The sequence below is a fragment of the Hevea brasiliensis genome, chromosome 2 (assembly GCF_030052815.1).
Source record: "Hevea brasiliensis isolate MT/VB/25A 57/8 chromosome 2, ASM3005281v1, whole genome shotgun sequence".
In the NCBI taxonomy this organism is placed as follows: Eukaryota; Viridiplantae; Streptophyta; class Magnoliopsida; order Malpighiales; family Euphorbiaceae; genus Hevea; species Hevea brasiliensis.
In genome coordinates, this window is record NC_079494.1 from 101,825,880 (window position 1) to 101,839,358 (window position 13,479).

The following is a 13,479-nucleotide window of genomic DNA, read 5'->3' on the forward strand; positions in this document are numbered from 1 at the left end:
TACCAAAAATTCTTTTTCTATAGTAGAATAATTTATTTGAGCATCATTTGAGGTCCTACTTGCATAATAGATTGCATACACCTTCTTGTCATTCCTTTATCCTAAAACAACCCCAATGGCATAATCACTTGCATCACACATCAACTCAAAAGGTAATGACCAATCAGGTGGCTACACAATAGGAGTAGATATCAAAGCTTTTTTTTATCCTGCAAAAAGCATTCATACAATCAGTATCAAAATACAATTCCACATATTTACTCAATAAATTAGTAAGAGGTTTAGAAATTTTAGAAAAATCATTGATGAATCTTCTATAAAATCCAACATGCCCCAAGAAACTTCTCACTCTTTTTACAGATGTTGGGAGTGGCATTTTCTAAATAATTTTTACCTTTGCTTTGTCTATCTCAATACCCTTGTTTGACATAAGATGTCTTAAAATAATTCCTTCTTGTACCATAAAATGGCACTTTTCCTAATTTAAAACTAAATTAAACTCTTTACATCTCTGCAAAACTTTAGATAAGTTAGATAAGCATTCATCAAAAGATTTACCATACACAGAAAAATTATCCATGAACACTTCCATAATATCCTTAATGAAATCAGAAAAAATATACATCATACATCTCTGAAATGTAGCTGGGGCATACATAATCCAAATGGTATCCTTCGATATGCAAAAGTACCATAGGAACATGTGAAGGTGGTTTTATCCTGATCATCTGGGTGAATAGGGATATGAAAGAACCCTGAATAGCCATCCAAATAGCAAAAATAAGAATAATGAGCTAATCTCTCAAGTATCTGATCTATAAATGGCAATGGAAAATGGTTCTTTCTAGTTGCATTGTTTAATTTCCTATAATCTATGCACATTCTCTATCTAGTTACAGTTCTAGTAGGTTTTAGTTCATCATTTTCATTTTTCACCACTGTGATGTCACCTTTCTTGGGTACAACATGAGCTGGACTTATCTAATTGCTATCAGAAATAGGGTAAATGATACCTGCATTAAGCAATTTTAAGATCTCTTTTTTCACAACCTCTTTCATATTTGGATTCAATCTGCTTTGTGACTCTCTAGAGGCTTTATGATCATTTTTCAATAAAATTCTATGCATGCACACAAAAGAATGTATTCCTTTAATATCATCAATGGTATAACCAATTATCCTCCTATGCTCTCTAAGAACTCTTAATAAATTTTCAACTTCACAATCATTTAATTTAGCATTAATAATCACAGGATATGTAGAATTTTGACCAAGAAAATCATACTTGAGATTTATTGAAAGAGGTTTTAACTCTACATTCGGTGCTTCACTTCTTTCAAAAATTAGTGGTGAAGTAGCATCTTGCTTCAAATCTCCAATCTTCTCAGCACTAGCCATACGCAAAGGTGAATTTCCTTCCAAAATTTGAGCATATTCTGTAGCTTCTTCAATCTCATCCCCCTTTTTGATGTCGTGAACCAAACAAGCTTCTAAGGGATCTTCAGGATGTTGCTTTTTAAACACTTCTTCAACTAACTCATCTACCACATCAACTCTCAAATATGAATCTGAATCATCTTTCTTTTTCATTGCTTAAAACAAATTAAGTTCAACTTTTTTCTCCCCAACTTCCAATGTAAGCCTTTCATTCTTTACATCAATTACAGCTCTACCAGTAGCAAGGAAAGGTCTACCCAAAATAATAGGAATGTGTACATCATCTTCCATCTCCAATACTACAAAGTCTACTGGTATGAAAAATTTTTCAACTTTCAAAGGAACATTCTCAATCACCCCAATTGGAAATTTAATAGACTTATCTGCTAACTGTAGTGAAATGGTGGTAGGCTTCACTTCTCCAATCTTCATCTTCTCATAAATAGACAAAGGCATTAGACTAACACTAGCTCTAAGATCACATAAAGCTTTATCTATATTGATATCTCCAATGTGACATGGTATTGAAAAACTACCAGGACCTTTCAGTTTGGGTGGAAGCTTATTTTGCAAGATAGCACTACTTTCTTCTGTAAGAGCTACTATCTCAAATTCTTCCAACTTTTTCCTGTTAAACAAAATCTCCTTCAAAAATTTAGCATATGAAGGCATTTGTGCTAAGGTATCAGTGAAAAGAATAGTCACATACAAAGACTTCAACACCTCCAAAAACTTTCTAAATTGTTTATCTAACTTTGCTTTTTGAAATCTTTGTGAGAATGATAAATGTGGCATGTAAGCCTTAAGTGCTACATATTTAGGTTTTTCCTCTTCACTCTCTTTCTCTTTACTTCCTTTTTCTTCCACTGAACTCTCTTTTTCAACTTCAACTCTAACCTCAACTTTAGCTTTTTCATCTCGTTCTCTATTTTTCTCTTCCTCAACTTTCTCTTCAATCTTTTTATCTCCTCTCTAATATTTTTCCACTTCTTAATGTAATAGCCTTACAATGCTCCCTTGAATTTTCTGATTGTCTAGGAAGCTTCCCAAATGCTTTGTTGTTTGAGGAGCTAGCCTGTTGAGCTATTTGATTCTCTAACATCTTATTGTGTTGCCATTTGATCCACTTTAGATGCTAATTGAGAAATCATATGTTATTGACTTTGATGGCTTACTATTAGAGTTTCAATCATGGCTTCTAATCTAGCTGTCTTATCTGGTTGTGCTTGTTATGGTGGAGGTTGTTGTGGTTGTGGTGGAGCAGGTACATTTTGAGGTTTAGGAATTCTAGGAGGAAGACCTCTATTCTACTAAAAATTCTGATGTTTTTGATACTCAGAAGGTTTCTAAAAATTATGGTGTTGTCCTTGTCTACCTCCCCAAGAGAAATTAGGGTGGTTTCTCCATGCTGGATCATAAGTTGCAGAAAATGGGTTACCACCTAGTCATTGATTATAGTTCCCCACATAATCCACTTGTTCACTTGAAAAGTCTTAACCAAATGCTGGAAAATCAGTTGCACAGTTGACATTTGCAGCTCTAACATCTGCTGAATTACTTGAACCTCCAATTGAAGAATCTACTTTCATGCTTAGCTTGTCCATCTTCCTTGTCAAAGCATCAAACTTAGTATTAATCATATTCATGGCATCAAGCTCAAACATAACAGCTAGTTTCTTAATCTCATTCCTCTTATAACTCCACTGATAATAGTTATAAGCAATTTTATCAAGAGCAGAAAAAGCTTCATCTTCGGATTTCTCCATAAGATCACCTCCAGAAGATGCATCAATTATACTTCTAATAGCTGGTGAAATTCCATTGTAAAAGTTTTGAACAAGCATCCACTTAGGAATCTCATGGTGTGGACATCTCCTTTGCAAATCCTTGTATCTCTCCCATACTTCATACAAGCTCTCATCATCTCTAAGTTTGAAAGAAGTCAGCTCATTTCTCAGCTTGGCTATCTTGCTTGGTGGAAAATATTGAGCTAAAAATGCTTGAGAAAGTTCATCCCATGTTGTGATACAACTCAGAGACAAAGAATGTAATCACTCTCTAGTTCAGTCCTTCAAAGAGAAAGGGAATAATCTTAGTCGAATTGTATCATCAGAAACTTCATTTATCTTCAACATATCACTGATCTCAAGAAAGTGTGCTAAATGCACATGTGTATTTTCACTTGGACTTCCTCCAAATTGTGATTGTTATATCATCTGACAGAGTGCAGGCTTTAATTCAAAATTATTAGCTTCTACTCTTGGTCTTGTGGTACTTGGCATGAAATTCCCAATGTTAGGATAGGCATGATCCTTCACAGAATGGTTGTTATTGTTGTTGTTAGCCATTTCTTCTTGTGGTTGCTCTTGCTCTTGTGCTCTTTCTTGTTGTTGTTAAGCTCTAAATTCAGCTTTTCTCCTCTTAGCTTCTGCTCTTAAAGCTCTTGCTGTCTTTTCTATTTTTGGATCAAAGAATAAATTGATTTCTTCACTTTTTGTCCTTCCCATAAAATAAAAGTACCTAAAAAAAACAAATCCTCAAAGTAAAATGGTAAAAGAAATTAAAAATAAAATACCCAAATTAACCAAACAAATAATCATTCAATATCAAACAAAAATTAAATTCCCAGCAACGGTGCCAAAAACTTGATACGTTAGTTCACAAGTATACGGGTTGTATCAAGTAATAAAGTGATAGGTCAAGTATCATTCCCACGAGGATTTACCGTTTGAGTACCAAACTATGAATGAAGCGATTATTTGGGCTAATGATCAATGAAAGTAAGATGTAAATGTAAATGAACAACTTAAAATTGATAAATTTAAACAAAATAAGTAAAGAGCAAGCAAACAAATTCTAAATCTAGATGCAATTAAACTAAATTAATAATTGGTAATTGAAATTAAATACTAGTTAATAGTAAAATGATTCCAAAGTTGGGGGTTGATGCATATATTAATTGGGATTTGTCTTGGTTTTTCTAATTTTAAGGAAAAATAGAGTTTGAAGGTGATTGATCCCAGATTCCTTTGATATCTTTTTCAAGCAAATCAAAGTGTATTTTAAGAAAACCAAAACTACTTTCGTACGATATTTGATTAACTTAAAACCCTTTAAGTGTTATGATCAATCAATAAATCCTCTTAAAACCCTAGTTTATTTCTAAATATAGGTGATTTTAAGTTCTAATCCTTGGTTATCTATCAATAATCTTTGCCTTTTAGTCCTTCAATCAAAGATTAACACAATACCTAATGGGTACCAACATTAGGCAAGTAAATTAGGCACACAAGGAAAGAATCAAAACTCATATTTATATAAAATATGGAAATAACTAGTCAAGTCCACAAATTAATCAAAAACTTATTTTCCAACTCTGAAATCCAAACATTCTACTCACTCATGTTGGTATTTACAAGAGAAATTGATGGAAAAGTAAACAAAAACATGATAAGGGGACTAAAAATAGAAAAACTCAGGTAGAAGAACCCAAAACTCTGAATTTTGGAGCTTTCAGAAATGGTGGCCGCATCTCCACTCTTCAGAATTGATGGCGACCTTCCTCCCTTCTATTTTTTATGATTTTCTTTCCTTTCTTTCTTTCTTGTTGTTACTTCTTGTGGCAAAAACTAGAAAATAATGCTTTTATATGATCCTAAAAATTGCCCTAAAAATGGATAAGAGCCAATGAGTGGATAGTAAATGAGGTGTCAGCATCTCCACTCTTTAGAATTGATGGCGACCTTCCTCCCTTCTATTTTTTATGATTTTCTTTCCTTTCTTTCTTATTGTTACTTCTTGTGGCAAAAACTAGAAAATGATGCTTTTATATGATCCCAAAAATTGCCTTAAAAATGGATAAAAGCCAAGGAGTTAATAGAAAATGAGGTGTAAAAATGTCCAAGTCAGCAGAGTTTTCCACGTTTTGGGCAGTCTGCTTAGAGTATTGCTTACCCTAAGCAATATCTTCAGCAAATTTCAGCCTTTGTATGCCCTGTCTACTTAAGGTTAAGCAGACCCTCAGTAAATCTCGGTAGGTTTATTTTAAAATGAGTTTTTCTGCTCATGCTTGACTTCCAGTTTAACCTGAGTTGCACCTTAAGTACTATCGCTTACCCTAAGAGGGATCTTAAGCAAGACCCCAAGCAAATCTCAGCCGGTTTGGGTTAAAATGAGTTTTTCTGCTTATGTTTGACTTCTAGCTTCACCTGAGTTACACCTTAAGTATTGTCACTTATCCTAAGTAGGATCTCAAGCAAGACTCCAAACAAATCTCGGCAGGTTTGGAGAATAAAACTCTAAATATGTTGGAATTAAGAGGCGCTTGACCTGCAACTTGCCTTAGGCTTTAGGTTAAGCAGTATAACATACCCTAAGCAATATCATAAACAAGATCTCAAGCAAATTTTGACCAACTTAATTTTCTAAGACTTGATTTTTTCAACTTTTTTCCATGCTTTAAGGGCTCCAAATTTCTTCAAATCACCTCCTAATGCATTCATTGACCTTCAATTTACCACAAAACCTATTAAAAATAATAAAATTACAAAAATCAAATATAAAGTAACTAAAGTTAATAAATAAGTTAAAATAAAGCTAATAAACATAAAATATACTAAAATATAAGGGCAAAATAGATGTAAAACTACCCTAAAATGCCTATATGAAATGAGTACAACAATACTACTATGAGTATTTTGGGTTATAATTTCGATTCGAGAATGGTGATGTCGGTAGTCTTAGACAATCACTCTGTTGATCAAATAAATATTGTGTTTGAAAGTTTGAGAGAGCTTGAAGATATAGAAAATGAGTAAAAAATTCAGCAGAGTAAGGGTACTTGAGGTCTAGAGCTGTGTTATCTTATATAAATCCATCATAGAGCCGTTGAAAGCAGTTGTACCATGTTTTTGAAATTCCAATAGATCCAGAGATTTACGGTGAGAGTATCTCGAGTCAAGTCAATAAGTGTTATTCGAACAAATATCGAACTGTGGATCTTTCGAGCTGAGACATCAAAACACCTTTACATTGAGTAATAGGATGCTGAGATGAGGCAAGCCGAGCCATCTTTGGGCGAGCCAAGCTAACTCTAATCTCGCTTGAGTGTCTTAGCACGTGGTATCCAACCACCCAATTCATCCGGTTCAGATTTTAGGGGTGTGCTATCTCATAAATCAAATGCAAAGAATTAATTATATATTTTTAATTTCATTTAAAAATTATCGATAAAAAATAACTTAATTAGTTTTTTTATATTTAAAGACATAAAAATAAACAGATATTGAGTTTAAATCTACATAACTATTAATTATGAAATTATCATCTTCATAATAAAAACAATTTAAAGGAAAAGGAGAAAAGTAATTTTTGTTATATAGTTTATAGCACATTCAATTTCTTATAAATTAAGAATCATCATTTCTCACACTATTAAAAAAATATAATTAAATTAGTTTTTTTAATATATAAAAAAGACAGCTTTTTCCGAGCTCTAAAGAAAACATAAAATAAATAAGAGGTTGAAAAAATAGTTCCACTTAAGCTAAACCTTTTTCATATACTTCCCCTGGGGGCTAAAAGTTCATGATGGACCCATATTATTATTGGATATACCTCCTGAATGTAGGACCCATTTAGGAGACATAACCATAGAAGCTGGTATTGCCACATGGCCCCTCTCAAACTGCTTCTCTTTTTGGTTTCTTCAGTTGAATGTCAAAAAATGAAAAATTTACAAATTAATAAAAGATTACACATAGTGACAGTGAGTCACTGTATAATCTCGTACTATAAATACAAGTCTCTCTCTTATTCAAAACACACAATACCCATTTGGCTCTCAAAACAATTCATTCAATTCAAGAATTCCCATCACATGGAATTCACAGCAGATCTTCTAGGCTTTAAACCCTCTCTTCCATTCTTGGACATTGATCCGAATTTGGAATCCTTGAACCAATTCTCAGTTGTAAACCAAACTATCCTAGATACTTCAAATTTGAATTCAATCCACAGCTTCGATGTGCCTTTCTCTAGTGACAACTTCTTTAGTCATCAAGCTGCAGCTGCAGAATTCCCTGGCAACTTGGCAGATAATTTTCCTGGTATTTTCCATCAAAACAACCATCATAATATTATGCCAGTTTCTCATGGTCAGTCCTTTTCCACTCCTGGAAATGAAAGTGAATTTCTTGAAAGCAACAAGAGAAAAGCAATGGATGTATCAGAAAGCTCTTCTTTAAACTCATCTCCACAAGTTTCTGAAAGTGGGAAGGGCAAAAATGTAATCAAATTAATTCTGGTTCTTGTTTTCCTTTTGGCCTGGATTCTGTATTTATGTGTTAGAATGAGCCTCATGGAACTGTTTCTTTTTTCAGAGTTCAAGAAGAGGAAAGAGAGTGCAAGGCAAGGAAGAGGAAGAGAAACCAAAGGAAGTTGTTCATGTCAGAGCTAGAAGAGGGCAAGCCACTGATAGCCACAGTTTAGCAGAAAGGGTAACGTTTACAAACTTCTCAAGATCCCAAAAATTTTGTTGCCCTCTTCAAAGAAATTGATTATAGGTATTCTAATGGATGTAAATTTCTCGTACAACAGGTAAGAAGAGAAAAAATCAATGACAGACTAAGATGCTTGCAAGATATTGTCCCAGGCTGCTACAAGGTATACATATATATAATATATATATATGCTCCCCCCCACAGAAAGAATAAATAAAAATTATCAATCAATTAATTGAAAAATAAATTTGTCTTGCCAATAATCTACAATGGTGTTCGATTATTTTATTATTTTACAGACCATGGGCATGGCAGTAATGTTCGATGAGATAATTAATTATGTTCAGTCTCTGCAGAATCAAGTTGAGGTAATTAGATTGATACTTTGGAAGATCTTCTGCTACTAAAATTGCTCTTTTATGATCCTTAAACTGACAGAATTTTTTATTTTTTTTGAATATTCAGTTTCTATCAATGAAGCTCGCTGCGGCAAGTACATTTTATGACTTCAATGCAGAGACAGACGAAATAGAAACAATGCAGGTGATTTTTTTTTTTTTTTTGTGTTTTTACACTAAACAAATGCTAATCATTGTAAGTTATGTTGAAAATATTGATTTTTTTTTTTTTAATATTGCAGAGGGCAAAGGCACAAGAGGCAAAAGAGACGGAGAGTGTGATGAGAGAAGGATATGGAGGATTGAGTAATCACTTCCATCAAACATGGTCCCTTTGACTCTTTTGATGTTGCTTCTTATACAAACACATGAAGATGGCCCATTTACCAATATTTTTCAACCTCCAAATATTTCAAAATTTTGTTCCCATTTCGTGGATACCCTAGCACAAGTGACAATATATACTTGTACAATTACTCAAACCATGCTTGGGAATTCAATTTGTAATTCATAGAAATTAAATCAACCCTTTTCATCAATTCTTATCTTTCTCAATCTTTTGTTGTCTTGAAATTTTATTTGAATTTTTTATATCATTTAAAAAAAAAAAAGGGTGTTACATATGTTAAAGAAAGCATTCAATCAGTATGATTATTTTAAATAGATGTGAAATCACTAATTAATAATCATATCATATGGTATAAATACATTAGCGATGTCCATATCATCCAAAACAAGATTAAGCATGCAACAACTTGATTAGACTAGAATGCCTAAGTGTTGAATGTATGTCATTCTCACAAAGTGGTTGTAATTAATATAGACAATTTATATATGTGATTAAATTGATCTTTAATTAATTAATTAATTAAAACATTAAGGCAAATATATTGCTTGACTGTCGGCATTGAAGGTGATTGAAATGGGTTTCCATTATAACAAAATTTATAGTCTTGGTGAGATTAATTCAAATGATGTTCATCTTGTATGGTGAATGACAAAAGAGCAAAAGATTCTTCCTTTAACTAATGGATGTATCATACTTAGGGTCCCATTAAGTGATCATATATCATATATGGAGGTGACAAGACATTGCATTAATCTTCTATAAATTAAGGATGACCTTTTATATATAATTTAATTATAATGGGTTCGGTACAAATTTAAAAGGATAATTATTATCCGTGAAATTTATTCCTTATTGTTATTATTATTTAACTGTTAAGATATTAGATTTAATTTAGAAATATTAAAATTGTTTAAAATTATAAAGTTTTGAGTTTGGGTTCAATTGGAATTAATTGTATAAAAGTAAATAAATAAAACGTTGGATTAATTTTTAATTTAATTAATATTTATCCCCTAAATGTTCATACGATATCTTTTTTTTTTTTTTATGTTGATGTTATTTATTTATATTGTAATACTCTCAAATTGTTAAGCTATATTTTGCATATTTGTTAATGTTAATTTTTTCTAAGTTGCCCATATATGGAGTTAATAAATTTTTTGAAAATTAAATTATTTATAAATAAAAAATAATTTTGATATCTATTATTAAAATACTTTCACTTGAGTTTTCTTATTAATTTCCTATGGAATACCACTAATTATTACACTATCTATTACTTTTACCCTTTTTACAATTACTCCTTTAGAATTTATAGAAGTAATATTTAATCTTTAATTTTTCAATCTCATACCCTATGCTTCCAAAAATAATAATTTTTATTATATTAATGATAGAAAATTTTAAATTTAAATTAAAAAAAACCAACAAATTATATTTAATTGATAAAAAAATATATATTAATTAAATTTAAAAAAAATGTAAAAACTGACATATCATATTGTCATCTTAATTTATATATGATGAGAAATTTTAAGTAAACTCAATTTATTAAATAAATTGTAGATTAAACCAATCAAATCACTCCATATTATTCATAATTATTTATGATTATATGTATATAGAAATACAATTAAAAATTAAATTACAAATTTATTTATAATTATATTACCATAAAAATATCATAAATTGAATCCACCTAAAAAAATTCTCTTTATATTGACCATCTATTTGTTGAAAAAGCCCTCTGGAAACTTTTTATATTGGCTTGTAATTAGCTCCATTTTTTTGTTTTTTTTTTATTGATATCTATTTTCTAGCTTGTGATGGAAATAAGGGCTTTTTTTTTTTATATGAATGACTTACTCGAACTTAAGATTTCATAATTTTAAAAATAACCTCTCTAATATCATTGAATTAAAGGCCATCGATAAAATAAGAGCTATTTAATTAATATTTAGACTTCATATTTACAAAAATATAGTGGAAACTAAAGTTTGAAACAGTAGTCCACATCACAATACCACTTGGTGCATATATAAATACAGGAATGGTTCTATTTTAAATTTTTTTTTAATTTTCCTTAGAAATTTTAAATAATCATGCATTTACCTTTGCATATCTCATGAATAGTGAACAGTAAAATTTCTTCACTTTATTGGAACATAATCTAATGCTCAAACAATAATTCAAAATGTTCAATAAGATACTTGTGAAAACAAATTAGCATCAAATGCAAATGGCCCATATTGTGTAGGGTCTATAACAAATAAATTATTGGCATCAATATGTGGGAGAAAAATCTTATCTCTCCATAAAATTAGAATATTAGTAATCCAATGCTTCCATTCAAATTATTTAATTATCTTGAAATTACAATTATAATAAGATTCTTGATATGTAAATATTTATAAATATATTAAAATTTTGATTGAATTTTAAACTCGTAATTACATAGTTTTAAAGAAATTTTTTAATAATATTAAGTAAAAAAAATCATTAATTATTTCATAATAATATTTTGTATATGCAATTAAACATGAGAATACACGTCACATGTAACTTGTTGAATCCACATACAAAAAATGATGGAACCCACAAATTAGATGGATATTTAAAATCTTATGGATGTTGCCAATTCATTAAGTGAATGATTGGGAAGGAGAATTTTGAAAAAAAAAAAATTTAAGTGTCTTTTGTTTGGTTTTTCTTTAGGGGATCACAATATGGAAGAGCTAGAAGGCAGATAGGTGCATTGCATCCAACACAAACGAGAGGCAAAGGGACGACAGCTGAAATGGGGCAGGGCATGCCCTAAAGAAGATGGAGCAATGTGGGCTCTCTCCGACCATCTCAAATACAATAAGTGTCTGATTAGTATTGCGTTTAGAGGGTTGAAACTATTTTTTAGAATAAAAACACCATCCTGTTAAAAAAAACAGTTTGAAAAAAACGGTTTTGTTATTTTAGTATTTTTATGATTAAAATTTATTAAATTTAATTTTAAATTATTTTTTAATACTCTCTTTATTGAGTATATTTAAAAAGTGATTTTCTTAATAACAATTTCAACAGCAATGTTAAACAGGCCCTAAGAAAGAAGTTGAGAGCTTATGAACCCTTTAAAGCTACTTTTGTTTCTCAGCTCCACTCAAAATCTTTCTTCTTTGACTTCCTTTTGACCAATAGTGCTCTCCTTTGCTTGTCTTTTGGAAAATGCATGAACAAAGAGGAAGAAGAGGGATCAAATGGGTCCCTTAGCAACTAAATGGATAGTGTCAAATATTCCAGATTTAGATTGAGGGTCATCTATTAGGTGAAGTTGGAGAGGGAACTAGTAACTAATATGCGCAAGTTCAAGGATCCAAGTAGAAAGTGGGCTCATCTTCAAGCTTTGGGGAAGTGGTGGTGGAGGTTGTTAGCTTGTCAACAGATCATTTTTAATTGGATTACTATACACAAAGTGGCTCTAGAATCTCTTATTGTTCATGCATTTCATCTTTCCAAATCATTTTTTTTTAAGTTATGGCTCTTGTTAAACACATCACTTGAAACAAATTCTTAATGCTGCTTCCTTTGAAGAGAAAACCTAAATCAAAGGGATGCCTAATGGTCCATTCTGTCAATTTTTTTTTTTTTTCTTCTCTCTGTTGTAAATAAATGTTTTATTTATTCTAATGAAACTCCTTAAACAGAAAGAATTCTTCAAAATTCTCAGCAGACCGTCATCAAATAAGATCAATACAACTTGAAAACAAAAGAAAATAACACTTTACAACCCTTTAAGTTAAGAATTAAAAGAAGCCAGCTATGCTTCAAAAACAAGAATGTACAGTTGAGTCTCTGGAATAATTCCTACAAACACGCAAGAAAGAGAGATTACTGCTGACATATTCTCGCAGGTTTTCCATTCCTATGAATCTGAACTCTAAACCTGAATTAATTCCATCCACCGATTGCTCTGTGAACATTACTTAAGGAAAAGATTATCTCTGGACTCATAGAGCTCTCATTGTATATCTTGGAATCAAATTCGGTAGGTAGCAAAAGAGCTGATGAATGAACTGCTTATAATAAGACAGCAACCCCTGGAGGAGCTGGACATCAGGAGGGTACAGAAACATTACTGTTTCATGATAAGCTGTGGAATTGATGTTAAAAATATGCTGGTAGGAAGAGAGATATGATCTCATGACTGACACAAAACCAGACATATGAAAATTGTTGAATATGCCTGGAAATTGCACAAATAGAAAACTTAATTTGGATGTTCAATTATTTTAGTAAACTTTCATATGCGTAAACTCGTTCACGTTCAACCATTATGATTCGCTCCTAGTGATGAAGTAGTTGCCTTAATTCATTCAACACGCTATGAGAAATTTGTTCATCATCTAAATGGCCGCTCTGCCATTTGTCCTTTGTTTAAATGACAACACGTTTGCACCTTGTATGAGCTAATTGAAAAGCCAAAAAAATATGGAAAATGTTCATTGCAAGGATCCGATTAGAAAATAAGGAGATTGTTAAAGCTTGTGATGGTCACTCTACAAGAAATAGAGTTGTAGCTGAATTCCAAGACTTTGATCAAGCACTTGCTGAAATGTTTAACTAATTAATAAATGGAGACATCAAGATTTGAAACCTTTTAGTTTGAATACCTAATAATATGTCAAGAAAATCTAAAAGTTCAAACTTATATTTGATGTGCCTCAAGGAACTTTGAATGCAGAATGGAACGTCTAAAAATACTCGTATGAAACTCAAGGATAAACACAAAATCTGGACAAAATTA

General features: G+C 31.3%; 1 protein-coding gene and 1 non-coding gene across 3 annotated transcripts; both read left to right on the forward strand.

The window, feature by feature from the left end:
• The first annotated feature begins 3,291 nt into the window (after positions 1–3,291).
• LOC131178277 (small nucleolar RNA R71) lies at positions 3,292–3,398 on the forward strand. The gene has a single exon (XR_009147411.1). It is a non-coding gene; the product is annotated as a small nucleolar RNA R71 (small nucleolar RNA).
• Positions 3,399–7,265: 3,867 nt separating this feature from the next.
• On the forward strand, positions 7,266–8,890 carry LOC110661936 (transcription factor BEE 3). 2 transcript variants are annotated; one of them, XM_058130005.1, is made up of 6 exons: positions 7,266–7,723; positions 7,818–7,934; positions 8,035–8,100; positions 8,237–8,305; positions 8,403–8,480; positions 8,578–8,890. In XM_058130005.1, exons 1-6 carry the CDS (start codon positions 7,316–7,318, stop codon positions 8,671–8,673), a joined length of 834 nt encoding a protein of 277 aa, XP_057985988.1. In that variant the 5' UTR covers positions 7,266–7,315; the 3' UTR covers positions 8,674–8,890. The 2 variants fall into 2 exon arrangements, with proteins under 2 accessions (XP_057985988.1, XP_021676465.2); XM_021820773.2 differs by having other exon boundaries at positions 8,403–8,472; positions 8,573–8,890.
• Positions 8,891–13,479: the final 4,589 nt, after the last annotated feature.